The sequence below is a fragment of the Semicossyphus pulcher genome, unplaced genomic scaffold, assembly GCF_022749685.1.
Source record: "Semicossyphus pulcher isolate SPU_LCO1_2020_fin unplaced genomic scaffold, fSemPul1.0.p SCAF_6, whole genome shotgun sequence".
In the NCBI taxonomy this organism is placed as follows: domain Eukaryota; kingdom Metazoa; phylum Chordata; class Actinopteri; order Labriformes; family Labridae; genus Semicossyphus; species Semicossyphus pulcher.
Genome location: NW_027211737.1, coordinates 27,823,699 through 27,847,359, shown reverse-complemented (window position 1 = coordinate 27,847,359; position 23,661 = coordinate 27,823,699). Strand labels below are relative to the sequence as shown.

The 23,661-nt window shown below is 41.6% G+C and overlaps 1 protein-coding gene across 2 annotated transcripts in view; it reads right to left on the bottom strand.

Moving 5' to 3' along the window:
• gnb1l (guanine nucleotide binding protein (G protein), beta polypeptide 1-like) overlaps nt 1-21,317 on the bottom strand; it is a 29,176-nt gene extending 7,859 nt beyond the window's left edge. Inside the window, exons 1-6 of one of the 2 annotated variants that reach the window (XM_069683588.1) lie at nt 21,264-21,317; nt 13,668-13,839; nt 12,869-12,994; nt 12,574-12,736; nt 8,195-8,287; nt 1,022-1,237 (exon numbers count right to left, since the gene is read on the bottom strand). In XM_069683588.1, coding sequence (XP_069539689.1) covers nt 1,022-1,237; nt 8,195-8,287; nt 12,574-12,736; nt 12,869-12,994; nt 13,668-13,777 — 708 coding nt within the window. In that variant the 5' untranslated portion in view covers nt 13,778-13,839; nt 21,264-21,317. Of the gene's footprint in view, nt 1-1,021; nt 1,238-8,194; nt 8,288-12,573; nt 12,737-12,868; nt 12,995-13,667; nt 13,840-21,148; nt 21,206-21,263 lie in introns of those variants that run through there. The other variant, XM_069683589.1, reaches the window with a different exon arrangement.
• Between the last annotated feature and the right edge of the window lie 2,344 nt (nt 21,318-23,661).

The following is a 23,661-nucleotide window of genomic DNA, read 5'->3' as shown; positions in this document are numbered from 1 at the left end:
TGTCATAAAAATGGTGAGAAGGCTAAAAGAAAAAAAAAAATATATTGCTAAAAGTGGTTAATGGTGCGCTGGTTTAACTTAGTTGGTAGAGCAGGTGCCCCATATACAGAGGCTACAGTCCTCGACAACAGCGGCTGCAGGTTCAACTCCTGCCCTCGGCCCTTTGCTGCATGTTATCCTCCACTCTTTCCTGTCTCTCTTCAGATGTCCTATAAATAAAAATGCCCAAAAATATAATAAAAAAAGAATATATACATCTATAAACTGTATATTGCTTAATGTGTTGCATATTTGCGTATAGTTGCGTATTTACGATACATTGTTCACTTCCCTTATTAGCTCTGTACATATTTTTTTAAGATACACTTGTTTACTTATTTTTATTCGGCCTTTATTGTAATCTTGCGCTATCAACTTTGCTGCAGTAACACTGTAAATTTCCCCGTTGTGGGATTATCTTATCTTATCTCTTATCTTACTTAAGTAATTAATAAACTGTATTGGATTAAAGGCTGAAAAGTTAGCTGAAGGGGTTGGGAAAATTGTGCAAAAGCAAGAAATGACTTAATACATATCGCTATAAATAATTCATAAACAGGAAGTTAAACACTTTGCTAAAAAAGGTGAAAAAGCTAATAATATATTGCTAAAAGTGATTCATAAACCAAAACATATCAGTTAACAGTTGAAGTTACGGATAAATGGTAAAAGAGACTGCAAAATGTAACATAATTAACTTAAAAAAGTAAAATGTTTGTAAAATAGCACCAAGTAAAGCATGAATGTCCAGCTTCTGCCCTCCAAGGATGCTGTAAGAATGCCCACCCCCCCAAACATCGGGCGCGTTACTTTGTAAAGATAGTCGTCCAAATTACTTGTGTTTAATTTAAAATCACCTCAAATGAGCACATTTGTAACATGACAGCTTCTCTGTCAGGCTGTGGGGGTTCATCAGACAAATACATGGAAACCACTGAATTACACAACACCACCACCCTGTCTAAGCCTGTTCTCTGCTGACCTGCAGGTTGTTCTGTCTGTCCAGCATCCAGGAAGAGAGCGTCTTCTCAGAGGAGCCTGATATGCCCCTCAGACGCTCGGGGTCAAAGGTCAGGCACATGACAGGCTCAGGGTGGGCTTTGGCTTGGCTCAGCATGGACCTCTGGGTTACATCCCACAGCAGCAGTGAACCGTCCTCGTATCCAGCCACCAGGAGAGGTCCGGGCCCAGAGTCTGGCTGGAAGTGAGGGAGGAAGATAAGAGAGAGAGAGAGGAAGGAGGGAGAGCGGGATGAGAAGAGAGAAAGAAAAGAGTGAGGCAAGATGTGAGAGTAAAAACCACAGGAACCACTGCGTGCTGCTGGAAGCTGAGCGGAGCAGAGGTTATCATCCTGGAAGCTCCCGCTGACACTCGGAAAGACGCTGTGGGCTCCATTCGTCAGCCGGCTGCTCTCTCTTTGCAGCACTCCATTACACCACGGCTCACTTTGCTCCTCATCTGTATTACTGAGCCACAGGCCTCGCTGCAGACATCATACATGCAGAGGAGCAACAGACTGCAAAAAGTTTATTTATTTAAATCATTCATAAACTTATTCCTTATCCACTGTTAAGAATCATTCTTAATGCTATTTAGTTTTTCTATTTATATGTAGTGTTTCTATATATTTTATATATGATATTTTATTTATGTTTAAGATGAAAGATTGCTCTATTTCCATTGTTATACAAAACTTTTTAATGATACATATCACATTATCATTATAATTATTATTATTATTATTAAACACCATAATCTTTAATTTGGCTTTGTTAGTTAGCTTTGTTGTAGTTTAGGTAGTGCAAGTACATTTTAACACAGGGCCATTTGTTGAGGTTTATATTAACAACTAAACCATATCTTAAAAAGGCCTTGCACTAGGCACGCAACTAACATTTATTATTTTAATTTATATATGCATTATACACATTTATGAAAACGTAAATTATTACAATAATTTAGTCCATAAAATTTCATAAAATGTTTACAGAAGATTACATTTTGACTAACTTAATGAATTAAACAATTAATTTATGCATATGAACCAGTCAGTAATTGACTTAATCTGCTCAAACACCAAACAAACACAAACACACTATCGCCCTTACCTCATCCAGATTTCACTGCAAGACATTAAAGGGGACCAATTTTAGCTATGCAATCAATTTTCTATTATTCTAATGTGTTTTTGAATCACGTTGGTAAAGTTTGTTTCATTTTAAAAATTGTATACATATTTTAATTGAATTATTTTTCGGAGCCTCTCCTTCCTCCTGAAACAAACAAGCTGTTTTGCCATTCAAAGGTCAGACCTTAGCCACGACTGGCTGACCGCATAGCCCCACGTGGGATCGCACACGTGGGGGAGCAGCCACTCTGCAACGTTGTAGAAAACATGGCTGCTCTAGAATCTAGAATCTTGACAACAACTTGACTACAAGCTCGTGCAAGAAGGCAGCCTGAGGTGAGTGACGGTGAATGATGATTGGTCGATTTCAGCCAAAGCAATTTTCTACGTAGAAACCTGCAGCTGTTCTGAACGGCCCGTTTCAGAGGCTACCTTTTTAAAAATGTAACTCTGGAAAGACGGAATTATGCAGTTGTCACTTTTTCACTGTGAACAATAAAAACATGTGAAACCCGCAAAACATGAGAATATCCATTCGAATGCAATGGCCCCTTTAAAGATCGTGCTGAAATGTTTACGACTGGTTAAACCATCAGAGTAAATCTTTCACATCACATGAAATGAAACCAGGTGCACAAACAGGCATCAGACACAAATCCTTAACCAAAACAGCCCTTCTTAAGAACACAAAGAGCGACCTGTGCCAAGCAAAAATATCATTAAAAATATATATAAGAGAGAAACATCCAATTTGCCTTTAAAAATAATGATAAGTTGTGCCTTTCCAGCTCTCTATCAACCAGTCAGTGTTAGCTAGCGTCTTCTACATGTATGATCAGATAGGCACGGAGGTTGTGTGGAGGTGTACAGTGGAAGGAGGAGAGGAACGACTGAAGGAGAGAGGAGCAGTAAAGGATGAATGGATAAAGAAAGTAGTGACAATTGCTGAGATCTGACCACCAGCCTGCTTTCCCCAAATCCCAAAGTCGTACAGATACCTACAACACCCAAGCCTTCACACCCACATATGCCTGAAGAGTCCAATTTGAACTTTACTACTGTCCTGTGACACAACACCGTACATTTCAGAAGTTACACACTTGTAGTAACTCGTACTTTTGCTTTAAAATAGCATCAGGCCGTCAGCATAAGCAGTGTGCCCTGCAGAAGCAAGGAGGGAAAGAAATGTTTTCCATATGTGCAGGGGGCCTCATCTGCCATTTTTTCATCCATCTTCAAGTCCTCTTCTCACTTAACGCTCTATATTTCTCTTCTTCCAGCGTTACAAATTATAGACAGACTCGTGTATTCCTTCCAAACACATCAGCCAGGACGAACACTAAGGGATTATGAAAACAAATAAAAACAAGTGAAAATCAGTGGCCTCTGCTCGCCGGCAGGGGCCGGGCTCAGCGTTCCAGGTTTGGGGCCCACCGCTTCACTTAAGTGTAGGACCTCCTTGATTGATGATGTCATGGGTCAGAGGTCGGGAAACCCTGGGTAGACACCTAATTCATTATATCCTCCACAGGCCTTTCTACACGAGGGCTCTCTGCTGGAGTGGGGCTGGGGCTCGGGGAGCAGATTCATCACAACAGAACAGCTGGAGAGACAGATGGATTGAAGCCGGTTGAAGACGCAGGAGCAGAGCGAGCTAGATGTTCTTTAAGATGTTGAAAAGTTGGGCCTCAACCTGTTCATAGTTATGTTGTCCTCTTTTTTTCACTACTGAATTTATGGAGCCCAGACATCATTATGATAATTAACAAAGTAACCATGAAAGCCCTGTTTTTAGGTCTCTTGGTCACTCAGGCACTAAGACCAGCATTTTCGATCTAGGTTATCAGCACTAAAACAAGCGCTTACAAAGACAATAGAGAAATTCAACTCCATAATCTGCTTTTATGGGCGTGGCTAAGGATTATTTTCATTACAGATGAATCATATCTTTCTCATCTCATCATATGTCTCATGTTCAAACAGCTTGTTTTGTTTGCCCAACAGTCCAAAAATCTAAATATCAATAAAACTCAACATTTTTACGGTCTGTGTTGATTTAGGCGACCCCCGTGGACAAAGTCATCTCTCTTATCTCTTCGCTGATCTTATCCTGTACATGTGTAAGGAGTGTTTTTTAACCATCTCATCCTTTTAACATTCAAACGTATAACTCACTGTGAATCTTTGCTGTGGAAAATATAGAAAAAAGGCTGATTTGGGAGCGTGAAGGTAATCGCCTTGTCTGACACCTATCCCCCAGCAGTGGTTACAGACATTAAAAATAACTTTAAAGATTTAATCAATCTTGTCAGCGACGGTCTCGTTTGCTTCAGTCGCTCTTATGGAGGCATTTGTATTAATTTCAGTCAGTTTCATAACCAGCTAAAAACTCCTCACAGGAGCTTTAAGAAGCAGGTCTTCATAATAAAAAAAAAGGATCAAAGTGATGTGTGGCTGCTCCGTCTAGCAACTGGTTAATTAAAGTTTTGGTTCCATTTTTAACCTCTTCTTAAATCAAGACAGCCTCAATCATCTCACTTTGCTAAATGCTTGTTGTCTACTTAAAAAAAAATTAAGAAAGTATCAATTTGAAATTTGGCAAAAGGGCTTGATAGTATACAGCCATGGCTGTCAAGAGGTGGGTCAGGGATGTGTGCTTGAAAAAAAAAAGTTGTGGCAAAAAGTCGATGCTGCGCTTTTATTTTGAAGGACATGGGTCTCATAATACGTGTGTTCAGTAGAAGTGTTGTTTATTCACACTCCATGTTTCCACTAACTGGATAATCCCAGCCACAGTTACATTTACATTCTAGAAACTTGATCAGCACGACAGTAGTTGCATTTATGTTGCACTTGTTTTTGTTTTTGTCTATTGGAAAAATGCTGTCCATTGAGTGAGTTGTAGAGGGAATATTTCCCTTGCACTGCTGCCTGCTGGTCAGTTGAGAACCACTGGTATACAGTATATCGGGCCAATGGGCATATCAGCTCATTGTTTTGAAAGGTTTTCTATTGGCTGCAGAAGTAAGGAGGACAAAGAAAGTGCAGCTGCAGCTAATCAAAAGAGTCCAGACACAGTGACAGTATGAAGCTGTTACATGTTTTCTGGTGTCATGAAAACTGTCTGCTGTACATGCAAAACCTATTTTGAGTGACTCAAGAAAGGGGAAAGTTAATAAATCTACTCTGAAGCTGTTACAGACTTTGATTCTTAAAGAACACTGTTCAGCCTTTTTTATGTACTGGGACAGATTATCTACAAAATAGACAAAACATGTTAGTAAAAGCATCCACAAATACATGCTGGTCAAATCCTACTCTCCTAGTGTTATACATATTTTGCGCTGTGAGTATTTTATATTGGAATTGCAGCTTTTTTATTTTTCTGATTTACAGTTTTTCTCTGTTTATCAACAAGCATTCTTCCAGTAACACAAACTAACACAATAAAAAACATAAATAAATAAAATCTAAATGTAATTAGAGAGAAATATGTGGGTGACATCCTGAATGTATTGTATTCCCTGCTAACCTCTCTATGTCATTTCCTTATTGTGGTGAGTCGTTCCAAACCCAGAGACCAGCAGCTTGTTTGCTGATGTGGCCGCCGCAGGCCTCAGGCAGGCACCGCTTCAACATCAGGAACCAATCGCGTCCTCCGGTTCCTGTCCCACTCCGCAATGATGTCATGGCCACGAGGCAGCAAGGTGATGAGCTGAGAGTGATGGATATCTGTATAGGAACATTTCCTCTTCCCCACCAGCCTCTGTTCACATTAAAAGCCTTGCACATCATACATCACGACTGCCCCCCTGGCCAAGCTCTGCATCCTCACACACGTAAAACCCACATGTGGAGGGACTCTCTTCCTCAACTGTACGCCGTATTGTTCGCTGCTCACAGCCAATACGATCCAGAGAAATCAGACAGTAAGTTGTGTCACCGTTCAGACACAAGTCCAGCACATGATCTAAGGGCTGGGTGGGACTGGGAGGGAAGCATGAATTGAGAGGAAAGTGCAGTTTAACGCTGTGTTTAATCGTTTCCACAAACTCCAGCAGAGAGGGATTAAAGGCCGACAATATATCTGTTGGTGAGTCTGTCGTGGAAATAACGGAGGATAATCACTTCTGTCTCACATAGTGGGAAGGAAAGACAGAGGAGAGATCGTCAGTGTCTTCTTCTTCTGCATGGTGTGTGTGATGAAGAGAGACAGGGTGGAGAAAGGGGAGGACGTGTCAGCTGGTGCCTCCTGCTGTGTGGGGTTAAGGAAACAGTGGGTGCCATATGAGCATTTGATTTGGAAGACAGCATGAGCATTTCTTCTTGTGACTGACTGACAGAAAGTGTGGGGAGAGTTTTCAACCTTCCTGCCAGTGCATGTGTGTGTGCGTGTGTGTGCATGAGGGTTTACACACACTCAGAAAGGCACACGCAGACTTGGTTTTCAGTCATTCTCCGCTTCTCGATCCTCTCGAGTCGCTCCGTCGGATGATAACAGATGAACACGCCTCGGCCTTGAAAGAAACCGGCCTGAAATGATTTAGATTCACCTTCGGCTTTGAAGTCAGACAGCTGCGTGTGCTGTATTACAATGATATGATATAATTTATAATGATATAATTGATCATTATGTTTCCTGGCACTCAACGCTGAAGCAGCATTGCTTCATAAATCAGATGATGAAAGGTGGGTGTAACAGTGAAATCAAAGAGAGAGCAGGAAAAACACAAACACAACGTCAGCGTGCGCTTACAGCCTCTTTACACGTCTCTATAATAATGACACAAACACCTTTATGACCTTTGTTGTTACCTTATTAAAGCATCTCTAATAAGTGTTGCAGGAATACAGGACTGAACGCTTACAAGCAGGAACCCTGCCTCACTCTGGCTTTTAAATTAGATGCTTTGTTTTGCTTTCTGTTGCCTGTAAACTTTACGCTACTTAACATTTATTCAAACCATCCTCAGTGTTGCATTCGTCTGAAACCCCACTCCGTCCCCAAGAGCGCCAAACCGAAAAAAGTTAATAATTAGCCATTTAAATAATTACAGGGTCTCGTTAATGGCTGGGGGGAAAAAATACAACTTTCGACAGCATTTACAAAACAGAGAGCAAACTTCAGATTGGATGTACAGCTGCAGGCTGATATATGGCTGTGAACCCCCGGCCCTTCCAAACGCTCTAATTACAGTGTTGGAAGTCGCTGCCAGCTGAGAAGAAAAGCTCGGAAAAATGGCCCAGGAAGAGTTGTTGGGCTGTAAATCATGTGCCACGTCTCTCGTGTGCATTTTTGTTGACTTTTCTATTATTGCACAGTGTAATGGGCTGCAGGCCAATCAGAGTAAAGCAGGTAAGAATTGAGGAGGCATCACTTAAAAGGAAAGACAAGAAGGTGGGGAAGCTCCTCCTTTTGATGGCTGCCAAGGTGAACCGGGTGAACTTCAAGTTGTAAAGGGGAACGCTGATACTTTTGAGGGTTAATTAATAATCTCGAAGATTTTCATTTAAATCAATGTCTGTACATAGTATTATTATGGACTGGGTGTCTCTGGCGACTTCACAATCGGCGGCCAGTTAGTGACGCGTTTTCCATCACCCAGCAGTGGTTGGTCTGCCAGAGAGGGTAGGCGGAGCTAAGTGGCTGCTTTTCCGGTCTCTGCAAGTGTTGCGAGTAAACAGTAATTTACTATGGCTGAACAAACAAAGAAAAGATCAATGACTACAGATACAACTTCAAAAATAAGTGAAAATCCAAAGAAAAAGAAACAAATGTGACGCTCAGATGAAGGCAGACAGTCTAAAAAGGAAAGCGACCGTCAGCGAGGAAAATCAAGAGTTAACCGTCGACGTCACACATGCACTTCCACTGTCTAGATATCTGGGAAGTGTGCTCCCGCAAATACCGTTTATCGCCATAGGTGCCGCCAAAGAGAACAAAACTGAAATCTTCGAGATTAGCTTTTTAAAGCATTGCAACAGTTTCTGTTAAAATGACCCCAGAGAGGACTGTCTGGTGCTTACCTGCCACAGCTTGATGCACATGACCATCCCCAGCTTAGCGTCGGGTACCAGGGTGCAGACTGGGGTCTTACTGGGCAGCTCAATGATGTTGATCTGCAGAGAACACATGAAAAGAAGATCTTAAAACTCAAGACATCTTACCTTTGCACATTCACATTATTACAGACATGCTTGCAGCTTTGAGAGGCAACACTTAGACACAACAACAATGTTAAAATCCTGGTGATAAACAGGTATACTCGTGTTTGCATGTAACCCTTAAAGGGGAAATTCACTTCCACTTTGATGGCGTGTTAACAGTTAGGAAGTACATGCTGCTACTAGCAAAACACACCTGAATCTACTAAGCTGTTGTTGGCTGTCTTGCATGCTGAGTATGTAGGTGCCAAGTTTGCCAAGGAAGATGGATGCATGGAATAAATTTAAAATTACTATTACTATCTGGTTCTGCTGCAATAACTTGATGCTTTTTAAAGTGTACATCATAAGTCAGGTAAGTTAAAAGAGTGTGGGGCTAGAATGAGCGCGTTCTCTTTTAAAGAGCAGCTCCACTCATGTTTTAAGACGTATAAAATGCTCTGCTTGAAATAATAAATTGTATTTGATGTTTTTTCTGCAAAATACGTTTAATTATCTTGTAAAAATCCTCCCAAGGCATCTCCTCCTTCTCCCTCATTAAAAATCCCAGAATCTGCATAGGCCCCGCCCACTATGTGCTACATTTCTCCTTTAGTGAAATTACAACCGAAAAACAAAACACGTCTCTGCCGTCGTTTAGCGGCAACTTGTTAAAACTCAGCTCGCTTGAAATGTAGTAATTAGTAGTAGTAACGTTAACGTGACGATGACGGTTACAGCTGGCTAGCACAACGCTGAAGTGGTTGCCATGGGTTGCACATAATGAAATGCATAGCATCACCCCGTCCATTAACGGGATTGGCTCCTTAGGTTTGTGACGTCACAAACCTGCCAATCTGAAAACGTGTTGTTCAGCCTGTCCTTGGTACACTGCAGGTTAAAAGCAGACAGGCCCAGCCATGGAGATGACTGCTCATGTTGTCCCTGATATGTCTTGTAGCACATGAAGAACACCACATGGAGATGTTTACAAGTTAAAAAACTTGATTTACACTGGACATTGTTACATAGTTACACTTCATAGCAATTCACACAAAATGCTGCGGGTACTGATGGAAATGTCATTAGTTTTAAATGCATTTAGTCACAACCAAATTATCATTTGGACCTGATGATGGCACCAGATGAAAAGTTAAGGGATCACCAAGTTATTACAATTCATCCTGAGGGGAACATGAATGTCTCTTCCAAATTTATTGGTGATCAATCCGCTAGCTGTAAATACTTTTTAACGCAAACCACAAATGTGAAACAAATGTTTCAGCTAGCGGAAAAGTCAGGCGCTCACCGAAGAACTAAGTGTGCTTCATCTTCAGGGAACCATTACATCTGGCCCACATTTCATGGCAATCCATCCAATAGATGGTATAAAACGTAGCGGTCAGACTAACAGGCACTGCCATCCCTATAGCGCTAAATAGAGGGTTTTCAGTCCCTGTCATCCCACTTCACATTTTTGATAGTTAACTTGCTTAATTGCTTTAAACAGCTTCACTTCGGATAACTTGTGCCATGTTCATACACTCTTGTTTTAGGCTGGACTCTTCTGTGGTCAGTCCTTTGCCCACCCAGGCTTTGAGGGGGCTACAAAGACCCGAGCTGGAAGAAGACCTCCATATAAAAACCTTACATTGTTTCAGGAATGTATCCAACATATCCTGATGTATTTTTAATTCTATTTATCTGTTTGCATTATTTTTCTAATGTTGTTTTTGTTATTGAGACCCGTATTCAGTTGCATACACAAACTGCAGTTGTACGTTTATTTATGTGAAAGCTGTCTGCCAGGTCACGATATGTTTGTCTTCTGAATTCAAATAACAAAGCAGCAACCTGAATCTGTCATTGTGGTTCAGGACCTCCGCGGATCAGAGCGCCTCCGACCAGCAGTACAGTACCATCCATCAGTGCGGAGCAGCCGCCCCACTGTCTATAATAAATCCTGCTAAAGCCCGACCCCGCGACATGAATGGTGTTTTCCTGCACACATTGGCACTGATTCTGATAAAATACACAGCCTAATGGAGCCAGTGATAAAGTGTGTGCCTTTGCATGTGTGTACCCACATCACTACCAAAACTCATTCCTTCCACTTCCTCCGTGCTGATGATCCGCATATTCATCGTCATTAGGCCTCCGATTAAACAGCGCTTTAAGGGAGCGATCTGTATTTTAGCGCTAGGCCACATCTGTCCTGCATGTTTACTTCTGCGTGCCTGACAAAGAGGGCCTTTAAGGACTTCCCCGTGCCTCAGGTGATTGCTGTTCTTGTGTGGTATCACACTGCCCATAAATAAAACACCCACACTATTAATTAATGTTTCTGCCATGGCAGCCGTCTGCTGGCAGGGATCTCACTGCGAGCGGTAAACAGTAAAACCACCTGAAATAGCTATGAAGGAAAGTGTTACAGTGTTTCCTTGTGGCAACTGCATTTCTATTGTTTGTTGAGGGAATTCATTAGCGTGGGTGTTTTATTTGCAGATACTTGATAAGCATCTGTCTCGGCCAGTTATGCCTGTGGAATGAGGCGGGGAGGCTGAATGACAGAATCGGCTGTGGCCTGTTTTGGTCTGACTTGTACGGGTGTGTGTGTTTCTGTCTGTCTGTGTCTGTTGGGACAATGGCATTATTGAGGTGCTGGGAGTCACAGGCGCCCTGCTGCCTGGCCTGCTGGACCGGGGTTAGCAGAGGCACGTTTAGCTGGATCAGGTGACCGCTCCGTCCCTTTCAAGTGCGGCTCCTCCGCAGCGGAGCAAGTAACATGAATCTGGAGGCAATAAAAGGTGGCTGAATCTCTGGCTGCCCTCTCCCCATCCTGCCTCACTCCTCACAAAACCCTACAGGCTTGTGGGTGTTGAGCATTAACTACGAGACACACTATGCAGACACAACTGTGATCTCATTACAGTTATCTCCTCAGGCCTGGGAAATCTTTCTAACTCACAAGTAAGAGATTAAAAATGTAAACAGTCTTTTTGATGATTTCTTCACACAATGCATTAGTTTCACTCTAAAAAGCATAATTAAGTTATTTAAGCCCCCATGGAGCTAATAGGTGTTTTAAGCAAACAGATTCACTGAATGGAATGATATTAGATTGAGCACAACACATTCACCGCTATTAGAGCTATATCTGTTTCGGTACATTTTTCCAAAATTGCGCCTATTTATAAACATCTTTTATCCAACATGTAATGTAAACAATGCTTGAGGTGATTTAGAAATGATGTCATTATGTATGAAAGCAGCCTTCTGAGTACCTCTCACATTCATATCAGTGCAAATTCCATGTAAAAATATAGTAGTCGGTAACGTATCAGTCTCATAAATCTCTCATCAGTCAATTCTAATTCTAGCCAACAGCTAAATTAACCTACATTCAGCTGGTGACTGTTAACAAGTTCTTATTCTTGCAATGAGCATGCTGACTCATGACATGAAGAGGGGTTTGTTAATGATGCTGTTTAGAGGGCTCTGTGACAATCTTGGCTGCAAACTGCATGCTCACATGTCACAATGACTCCCGACACATTCGTGTTCAGCTCAGAATAACACGTTAGCCACCTGTTTAAATTCATTTCATATTCATGGCTCAGAGCACAGTGCAATCTCAGAACGTGAAAAGACGACAGGACTTTCATGTGAGAGAATAACGGCTGCTGTGGGACCTCCAGTTTTCCATTAACCTGCTAAACAGAAGTAAAAGCCACAAATATGTGCGAGTGCTGAAAGTCTAATATGCAAAATGCAAAACGTCAACAGCAAGTCTGGTCAGGTTCGTGCAGGTTGGCATTTTTAGACTCATGTCGACAGTTTAACCAATTAACCATCCCACCTCCCACCTGGCGATAAATTCAACGATCACTCCTGCTGCCGAACAGAGAACAACATGTGCCAGTGGAAACTTTTATCTGGGGGGGTCGTTGAATTTTTGACAATTAGAATGATTTTAAAAAACAAACATGAATATTTAACCATCAAAAAATATTATCGTAGAACAACTTTTGTTTTAATCATAAAGTTTGTTTGATTGTTATTACTTTAAAAAGAATTATAAGCTATTAATCTGCACCGAGAAAAAGCTTCAATCTTTGTCTGATATAAACTACAAGGTTGAGGCGGCATGAGTACATCCCAGCATGCACTGGGTGAGAGGCAGGGTACAAAATGGTCTGGTCATTCACCTCGACACATTCACACGCACAGGCAATTAAGAGTTTCCATGTGTGATGTCTAACCTCTTCTGTCTGTCGTCCTGCGAAGGCGAGCAGGTGGTTTCCCGGGCTCGTCTCCAGCATGGAGCACTGACAGAATCCAACACTGCCGGTCCACACAGACTCCACCACCTCACTGCGACCTTCACTCAGGTCCCACAGACACACCTGCATGTCGCGTCCCTGACTGCTCCAGGAACACAAAGAACATAAACAAGACAAGAGCTGAAGAACTTTGCATATTTCAAATGAAATAGCTCCAAACATGGTTGCGAGTGCTTCATGATAAAGTAATCATAAAGGTAATAGTCATCTTCACCTGATGAGGTTATCTGTCGCCTGCAGTGTGCTGACCCAGATGATCGAGTTACCAGAATGACCTTCTACAATCCTCTCGGCCCTCCTCGTCTGCAGGTTCCAGATATGGATGGCACCTTTCCCTGAGCTGCAGGACCCAACAGGATGCTTCATGAATATTAGTTTATACAACACAACATTTAACAGTTCTCTGATTTCACCTACAAATTTCCTCTCGTCCAACCTGAAAGACAAAAGTAACATCAAAGCTTTTGATGTGTTGTACATCTGTAGCTGTTATTACACATCTAAAGTCTTTAAAAACTGAAGTGAGTCCTGATTGGCTGGCTTTTTAAATACTTATCACATGCTTGTCTGTGTGTGTGTCTTATAAGGAATTTTTTGCACCTCCACTGACACGACTCTCTGTCTATATGGCTCTGGATACTTTGTTCGGGGAGGCTGGGCTGCTCCTCCGCTGCTCGTCCGCTATCCTCACCTACGTCCGCAGCACGCACCTGCTTTCAAACACGTTGTCATCGGCCTCATAAGGACAGTCCTTGTTACACATTGCCCACAAAAGCGCACACTGACCTGATGCGGTCAGCCACAACTAGGTTTGACCTAGTCTTGTTTATCTCTGCATCGGTAAGGACAGCCATCCAATTTCGTTGTACTGTACTTGTGCACTACAATGACAATAAAGGTCTATCTATCACGATATATTCCAAATAGAAAGTAGGAGGACTCAAGGACAAGAAATCCTCTCTGTTTGACAAGGATAAAGAGCCAAAATATTAATGTTGAGATTAATCACTCACCCAGAATAAAGCAGAGGAGTGTCCCCTCCATGGCAGCTAAAGTGGAGGGCGTTGAGGGGCCCACCAGCCCCCCTCAGGGTGTAGATTGGGGTCGGAGCAGGACGAGACATCCTTAGGTCATGCAATCAATGTATGGATGCAGGGAGGCTGCAAACCCATGTCATAGCACCACCTGAAACAGACAACAAGAAAAGTCAGCTAAGACAGGAATAACTTCTTTGATTGAAAGTACTGGAGAAAGTAGCAGAGGCAGTTTAGGCTCATGTCAGTATTCTCCAACCAATGATTTAAAGGATATTGTGCTTTTTCCAACAGAAACGATTAACGTATCATTAAAATCAGGTTAATTTGACTCTTTCAGAGGATTACAATAAGACAAAAGTTAATAGTAGGCCTTAAATACAAATAGCAGAAATGTTTTTGCACAAACAGGAGGCACAGGCTGTCAGAAAATAGCTCCAGTTTGCCTCGAAGCTTTTCTCTTCCAAGCAGCAGACAGTTGTGTTTAATGCACCGTCTGTACTTTCTCTATTGTTAGTAGCTACAAACCCTGTGGCTCTCTCTCCCTCTCTCTCTCTCTCCCTCTCTGTCATCCTGCTTCTAGTCAACATGATAACACCTCTCTTACTCAATACGTCATAAATCACAGCCCCTGACAGCTTAATTACAGTAAACACACTGAGATTCAGGCTATCACTCCTCTTGTGATCAACAGCCGTTGTCCCAGAGGCAGAGGTAACAGCTCCGGCTTTCATGTCGTTTGTAGGCCGGGCAACTGAGGAAACCATCCGACCACAGGTATGCTGCTAGGAAATGATGCATCAACATTAACCTGCAGCACAATCACAGGTAAGTGACTTGCCCTAGATCGCTTATATCCATCTATCCATACATGTTCTGAGCTACTCATCATGTTTGACTGGACAGGTGGCTGAAAGCTGTTTTTGTCAATATTCAGTATATTGCAATTAGCCGATTTCCCCCCCCAAAAAACAACCCACTTAACTCACTTATCAAAATAAAAAAGCTTGCAGGTTTAACTGGATGCCACCCCTGAGGCTGGTTTCAACTGGTTATCTGCAATAACATGTTCCCCAACATCAACAACACGAGAGCAAACCCTGAAAACGACGAAGCCAAGTGAAGATAAATAGGCCTACACCTAAACTTAACCATAGAGGGATACTTCGATACTTAAAAATACACCGTCTTCTTGACATGAGTTAGATATGGAAATTGATACCACCCTCCTATCATTTTGTAATATTGAAGCCTGAGCCAGGAGGTGATTATCCTAGCTTAGCATAATGACTGGACACAGGGGAAAACAGCTAGCACGGCCCAGTCTAAAAATACGACCAGTACCTCTAAATCTTAGAAATGTATGTGACAGCTTTATAGTGTTTGTTTAATCTGTACAAAACACAAAGTGTTGCCAGTTGTCAGGCAACTAGCAGAGACTACATGAAGTCACTGCTCGCCAAACAAGATGGCAGATTCTCAGACAGCTGAGGAATATACTTAGAAATGTTAAAGTTTTTGTTTTTTTATTCTGGGGTTGTACCCAACCACTTCTCATATAGAAGACAATGTAAAAGCTCTCTTAGATATGTGCTTATTGCAAGAAAAACGCTTGATAGCTCTTGCCTGGAAAAGCGTGAACAGGCGTAGTATTGGTCAATGGCTTAAGGAAATGTCACCTTGCCTTACAATGGAAAAGATAACATATATGGTTAAGTGTAAACAAGACACTTACAAAGAGGTTTGGGGACCATTATTGGACACTACTGAGCGGAGTAATGTAGGTGAAATACTGGCTAACAAGGGGAACTCTGGGTAATCTACTATGATTTGTGTACATGTGGGGTGGTGGCACTAGATTACTAATTGGGGTGTGGCACTGTTTCATACAAATTATGTCCCCAGTTTTATTCTATTGGATCAGACCACTTTAAAAAGGACATTTTGTTTGTTTTATACTGTACTGATTCTGTTTTGTTTCAGTTGTTTTTTTTAATTATTTTTATATTCAATGTAATGTAATTTATTTATTTTATATATATTAAATACATAAATTAAATAATTTTGTATTTTTTTATAATGTGGTTTTCGTTGTTTGTCGTTTTCTGTTGTAATTTCTAAAAAAACAACAACTCTGGTTTGAACTCATAGCTAGCAATACAACTGTTAAAAGAATGAAAAGGGGCCTTGAAACTTTAAATTAACTTTAAAGCAATAGGTTAAGTTACGTGACGCAAGTTATGTTAGCTAGTTAGACAGCTAGCTACCTGTTGCTAGGCGACAGAAGCGGCGCTTTGTGATGCTAGGGTAAGGGCGAGAACAGCTGGTGATGCAAACAGGAAATCCTCCGTAGACCAGACCATCTTATTTCAGTTCGGCCTTAGCTTTCCCCTCTGTTTTCAGCTCTTATGCTAAGCTATGCCAATTGTCTCCTGTATCAAGCTCTCAGACACAAGAGTGGTATCTTCTCATCTAGCAAGTGTGTTTCTCAAAATGTTTAGTATTTAAGCACAATATGTGTAACAATATACTCTAGGTCATCACAGTTAATGAGCACAACCTCGCCACCTTCAACCCCTCCTCCACTTTTACTTATCATAACCCCTGCTCCCTGCAATCAGTAGAAGCTGAAACCGGAGCCTGAGGCATTCAGGAGCAACTCATTTCGGGAGGTTAGTGGTTAAATTGTCCATGTTAATCTGTGAAGCGGAGAGACAGAGACTCCTGACCAGCCTGCCTAATTAAGGACACAACACTGCAGTCTCACAAGGACAGAGAACCCCCATCAGCTTTACCATCAATTTCTACAACACTAAAGAAACTACTATAGAAAAGACCTCCAAATATGTACAATGAAAAAGTAATTTATATGAAATGGTTTAAAGTGTTTGGCTGTTTGCATAAGACACTGACCATAAGGTATCACACATATCTCAGAACTAACCCTACAGGAAACCCTTCGGACAACAACTGTACAAACTTGTTTTTGTGTGCTATGAAAAAAATGGCAAAAACCGTCAACAGGGTTTTTGTGAGGGTCTATCAGTTAAGCTGTGACTGGGTGGGTAAGGCTGCATTCCTGAGCCAGAGCCCTGTGCCTCTGTGAGTATGTGACAGGGTGAGGCTAACCCTGATAACAGGTGGATTAGGAGTCCCTTATTGTCTTCTTGTAGCAGACTTGCATGGAGCTGTGTGTCACGGTCACATTGGCCTGAAGTTGGCTGTTTTCATTGTCTCAAGGCCAGGGGCTGTAAGAGTTTCCACTGGCAGCAAAGCACACTGTCAATCAAAAGTGACAACATCTGGGGACAGTAATGGAGATGTCACTTGAGGCTTACAAAACTCGACCCAACTTTCCTAAAGATGGGTATAATGGGTGCTTTCCCTTGCCTCTACTTCCTCAGTGGACTATTCCTTCTGTTTTCCAGGCGTCAGCATTTCCAGCGTCTGATTTGACCCCAACAATAGGTCTGTTGAGGTGGCTGCAACTGAGTCAACCACAAACCCAAATACAAACATGCAGGCGGCTCAGGAAGGTAGAGACGGACACTGTAAACAAACAAGACAGTGGCAGGATGTCACTCAAATCTATTTGCAAGTACCTTTAAATTGTTCCTGGCTAACAGAGAGAGGCGGCCGAGCAAACAATCAAACTGGTCACTTCTCATGTTAAAAACATCTCCAGTTAAAGCAAAGATACCTCTCTGGAGTAGCAGCGGTATGAAGCTTGGGTAATGTAATCCTATTGGTCAAAGATCCAAGAGGACAAGTAAGTTGTTCTTCTTAGAGAGCTCTCTGTGCCTGTCGGCTTTAATGTGCGTAAGAAGCCTTCATGAATTGATTGAGGGATAGATATCAAATACCCAATAGGTCAGAGGACTTACTTATTAAACATGTGCACAGGAACAACCTCAAAAGTTTCGGAAGAGGGTAACAAGCCAGGCTTAATGAAACTTGTGTGGTGGACAGGCCATGATAAATCAGTCTGACTGATTAATAAACCTGAGCTGGATATGAGAGCCAGTGGGAAGAGGCAGGAGAGGAGGATTGAGGCTCCTGTTGGCCCCGTAACAGATAAGACAGCTCTGCTGTAATCTGACTCTAAGTCTGTGGATAAAGGCAGTTTGTCTCTTCTTGGGCCGTCTGTCCACACCTACTGGATAATTAGGCCTAATTATGAGAGAAAGGTCCGCTTCCCCTTCATGTTATTAAATAAGAGCCAGCCTCGTCCGCCAAGGATCTCTCAACACCAGCAAGGGGCTGGCGACCTTCAGATCAAACGCAGCCACTATCTGTGCCACCCCCCTCCACTCCCTCGAATGCAGCACCCGTTCCCCTCCTCGGCATCCGCCGCTCATATGAGGGCTTGAGGAGGGAGGGGGCAGAGAGGGTATTCGTTATGATATGGGGCATCAAAGTTTTTTTCTGACCAGAGGCTAGGGGGGAGTCCTGTCCACATTCCTCGCCTGGCTAGTCCTGGTATCATGTGATCGGCAGCTACCTACCTGGGCTGCCCCCTTGTCAAATTCTGCCATTCATAAATAAGAGCAGGGAGGGAGGGATATACTGATCACAGGGGTTTATTATAGAAGCTTTATAATGCCCCAGCTTCACAGGAGCCATTATGGAGGCATGGGATCCCAAGATCCTCTGCTGATATCAGCCTCATCAAATATGAGATCTGAGCTGCGTGATGAAAACTGAAAGTAGATTACACACAACTCAAAAGCTGCATTCTAGATAGGCCCGCCAATGAAAAGCCAACTTTAATGCATTTCAAACCAATAGTAGTTCTTCTCTGGAAGCCTGGTAGCGGGAGAAAACTGAATGTTTTGGAGAAAGAAGCCTAATCCGTCCACTGCTGCCACATCATACCTCAGCTATTAGTCATTCTTCTAACAGGCAATGGTCTTATCTGCTGTTTCCCTGCTTTTCACCGTCTCGCCATGGGGGCACTTCCAGCTCGCTGCCTGGTCAGTGGGTGTTGAGCCGGCTATGAAACCATTAGTCAGCCTTTCTGCCCTAACCCTTCCCCCAACAAATACAGATCCTTCTGAGGAGGAAACCAACCTGCCAAATAGAGAGCGAGCTCCATTATAAAAGTCCAGTAAGACAAACAACATGGGAAGTGGCGAGGAAGACACACGCCCTTTATTGTGTCTTGGTGGGTTTATCTGGACTGGATAAACAGCCAAGCGTCGGACAGAGGCCGAAGTCAGACACAAGTGCACCAACACCCACTGTCAGTCACAGATCCACTGAGTAGGAAGAGGTGGCATTGTTCGCGGGAATGGCGTGAATGCTAAGCAGGGGCCATTGCAGATAAGAGCTAAATGCCTTGTGGGTGTCATTGAGGCAGGCACTGATGGAGCACTGTGTCAGAGGGTCCTGTTTTAGGAGGTCCTGACTGTGGTCAACAGGTACCAGGAGCCTTATCTGTTTGCATTATCACCCATTTCCTCCATCAGGTCATTTACCTGGACACTGGAGGATAAAGGGACACAAGAGGTTCGACAGCTCCAGTGTCATCATACATCTCAACAAGTTAAGGGTGTGATAGGCTGCGGATCTGTAGGGATTTTGCTATCCATACAAAAAAGACTTTAAACAACTGAATGTTTATTGTGCCAGAATCTCAGTAAGACATCATGCAAGAGGGGATAAAGATGCAGATTACAGGAAGTTACACTTTGTCGTCAAATAGCACATCTCCCCCATGTTACAACTGTCAGTCATCTTCAGAGTGTGATGAGTGACTACAAGAAGCCTGAGTAATGGATGGTGACAAGTCTGACCGAGTGCTTACTATTTGTACACAATGTTTCCAGAGTGCAGCGAGAACTGAATTGACTGAATTTAAATAGATCCTAGAAAAGGCCAAACTGAGCAAAATCAACTCACACAATTTCACAACTAAAAAGCGCATATTCAATACATATGTGTTATCCTTTGAGTCAACTTTTCTTATAAGTTAACTTCATAAAAATCCTGCATCTGTACTTTGATCTGCTAAAAATTACACTTGACAGACAATAATAAAACATATGTGACAGCCACCTTCATTAACAGTGAGTGTAAAAACTGGGGAAACATACTGTAAATGTTTAAGTATACTCAGTCTTGCTTTAGCTAGTGTTTAAAAAATCCATAAAATAATCTCTGTATATCTTTGGAATTTTTTTGTGCAATTCTAAAATAAAGTTTGTTATAATACCTCCACAACATTTCATTAGCTCATTTATGTGCAGTCACACCAAACTTTATACAAAATTCAGGACATTTCTGTCGCTCTTTCAGGCACACACTTACTGTATCTCACTGACATCAGGAAATGATTAAAGTGATCATATTTACCTATTTGATCCACAAGCTGCAGGTTAATTCAGGTAAAGCTCATGTTCCATGATTTAATACTATTAAGTGCGACTCTCAAATGTATACTCCCAAATTTCACTTGTAGGGATCAATAAAGGATTATGTTTAAAGATAACTGGAAATTTAACATGCGTTTACAAATTACAATTTTATATAAAACTAATATTGCATTCTTATTTCTTATATCTTACTCTTCCATAGACAGTCAGTTATACAGTATTTTAATCTATTATTATTATTATTAATTATCTCTTATCAATCTCTTATCAATGATTATCTTTCAAGTTATATCTTTATATTACTGTTTTAGTACTCACTTAGTATTCCAAACCATACTATGTTATATACATATACATACTGTGTACCATATTGTATATTGCCACTTTTATACTGCACCTTATATTGTACCATATCGTATACCTTATAGCATACCGTCTTATCTCATCCTGCTAAAATGTTGCTGCTATTACCCATTTCACTTTATCTCATAACTGTCACTTTCTTCTAATTGTATAACAGCTTTATATAACTCTATTTTTATTTTTATACTGTATTTACTTACTTGCTATTTTGTCTTTGCGCTGCTGCAACACTCGAATTTCCCCTCTGGGGATCAACAAAGTATTATCTTATGTTGTGTTATCTTATCTAGTTTGCATGAAAAGCACACTAACCAATCTTTCAGGTCATGAAGTAAGGATTATAACCATTTTAAGAACAGCTTACAAAGTGCTTTAACAAACAAGCAATCATGAACACAGTAGTCAACAAAAGAACCCAAACAACATGGCTGATACTATACCGTACTGTTTCTTCTAACGAATAAAAAAATGGAAAGAAAGAAGAGGAGCATAGCTGATATTTGTAGATAAGAAAGACAGATTGACGTTAAATAGCCAAAGTTTTGAATGAAGTTTCGTGTGCTCGTCTATCCATGTCCCTGTACGTTATGTTACCAGGGCTCTGTGCGTTATATTAATAGTAATTATTGAGGCATTACCTAAAATGTCATTCTGAAAACATAAAAGTGAGGTAGTTAGCCTCTAGTGTGTTTACATGAACGTTAGCGGCAAGCTAGCAGTTACCTGTAACAACTATAAACAACACGTGTACCTCGTTGGCGTGGCATGACAGGCTTTATCGCTGGGTAAAGTAAGGTCACTATAGTAAAAGAAGCTGTAACAAAACTTTACAAAATACCATTTCAATGAGACACCGGTATTTTAACAGTTGCGAGCGAGGACCAGGCAGCTTTTCAGGGACAGGATACAAAATATGCGCCGGAGTTGAAGGACCTCTATTTACAAGAGATTAGCTGCCCGTGCAGGTGCCTGTTTAAAAGACTCTAAACACACACAAGCACACACCCACACACACATACACTCTCTCTCTCTCTCTCTCTCTCTCTCTCTCTCTCTCTCTCTCTCTCTCTCTCGCTCTCTCTCTCCTCAGTGCGACTGCCTATCCAAGTGTGCCGCATTACTTTCAAAGACAGTATGTGCGTCACGCGAAATCTAATAGATATCTATTATATCATATTGCAGTATTCTATATATGTTCATAATCTATATTATTGCGTTATTATTACCATACCATACTGAATATTATATAACACTCTACTATATTATACTATACAATTGCAATTTTCACCGTTATATTACTTACGCACGGTATTTATTTGCCACTTTTATAGTGCACCTTATATTGTACCATATTGTAAATCTTAGACCTCACACCACAGGCTACTATCTCATCCTGCATACCATGTCACTTTATCCCATAACTGTTACTTTATTACTTTTGTCTCTTACTCCTACTTGTATAACAGCTGTATATAACTCGTATTTTTATTTATTTGACCTATTCTTATTTTTATACTGTATTTATTTGCTTGCTATTTTGTCTTTGTACCACTGCAATACCCGAAATTCTCCCCTGGGGATCAATAAAGTGTTATCTTATCTTATCTTATCTTATCTTATCTGTACTGCTTCTATTTTTACAAAAATAAGACAAGGCTGTGAATATATTGAATAAATAAACAGAAATACAAAGATAGGTGCTAGTTGTATAAAAAAAAAATTGCAACACTTTGAAAAATAGTTTATAAATTATACAGTCTGTTTTCTATTGACAAGAAGGGAATAGGGAAAATTCATACACAAAAATCATATCCATGCTCTTTTAAATGCATACTTATTCTAAAACTGGCTTTTAAATACTCCGACTACCTAAAAAAACATCAGATGTGAGTAAAAACTAGAACTTGCAAAGCCTTACAATACTGCATGAACAGGAGAGTCTTTATTTTTTTCATCCTTTTCAGTCTAATGGAGAAAGAGAGAAAAAACAGGGTCCTAATCCACAGAGCACACAGGCTCCTTTCATGGCAGTGCTGGGAGAGACCTTTATTTGTCCATTCCTATCATAGAGAAAGCGGGTTTCAAGCTCTGCTAGGTCTGAGCTGGAAGATTAGATGAAACCAGAGTGTTTTAAACCTCTTCTGTGGCCGTGGATTAGAGTCAGCCAGTCCCCCTGCTGCAGTCTGAAATGAAACAATAAGGAGTACAGGTGGCTCAGTGGGAGAACGTGCATGACATGTCTAGCCCAGTGAGTTAGAAGCCTAAATAATCTATTTGTGCAAGCGACAAAAAGGCTCCAAGAGATTAGAATAGAGCTCATTTAACTTTAAAAAGTACCTTGCATACACCTTAAAATATTTGTGCAAGTTAATGATAGCATTTGGCCTAAGCAGCCTCCATCACGGACAAACAGCATCTGGTGCAATCATATTATACAGTCTGTGGGTGCAATACTTAGGTGCAATGCATGAATGTTAATGTTCATGTGAAGCATCTTAAAATACACCTCATAGACATGTACTCAAATTATACTAAATGAGACATACAATATTTTGGATGAAGAGTGGGATATGATTAGCAGTGTTTTTAATTTAGTGATGAGTTAGATGAAATGCAAGAGCACTTATTGACATACATGAAAGGGGTGAGTTTCAGTTGCAAAGCAGCAGTAAGTTTAAACCAATTAGTGCAAATGGAGGTGGCAGGACAGTAACCCCTCAGCAGGAGGTGGGAAAAAGTGTCTGCTGCCCTGCATGGACAGATACCATGGCTGACATCATCATCAATTATTCCTGGCATCTCAGCTTACCCAGGGGCAGGGAGGGAACCATGCACGGACAATGCCAGGGTGCACTTGAGAGCTGGAGCCTTGGTCCCCCCATGGGTCCGAGGAGGAGAGTATCATCCATCCAAGCTAAGAGACTGCCTGGTAAGGAAATCCCTGGAATCCCACTCTCGCTCCTGTCGCCTGGCCACGGGGGCAGGCAGGTCACTTTACAGCTCATCACCAAATTAGAAAGGCTGTGGGTCAGCCTGAGCAGCAGCCAGACCACAGAGAGGTAGAAATAGATGGGAGTGCTACGATGCAGTCTGCTGGTGCTAATTTAGCTGGAGCTGGAGGACTGCATGTTACACCACTGAGGGCAGAACTCCAGGGAGGAAGGCTAGACAGTGCTTTAAAGCCCTGTAAAGTCTGATCGTAAAGTAATGAGTACATTGTGTGGACACAGAGATAC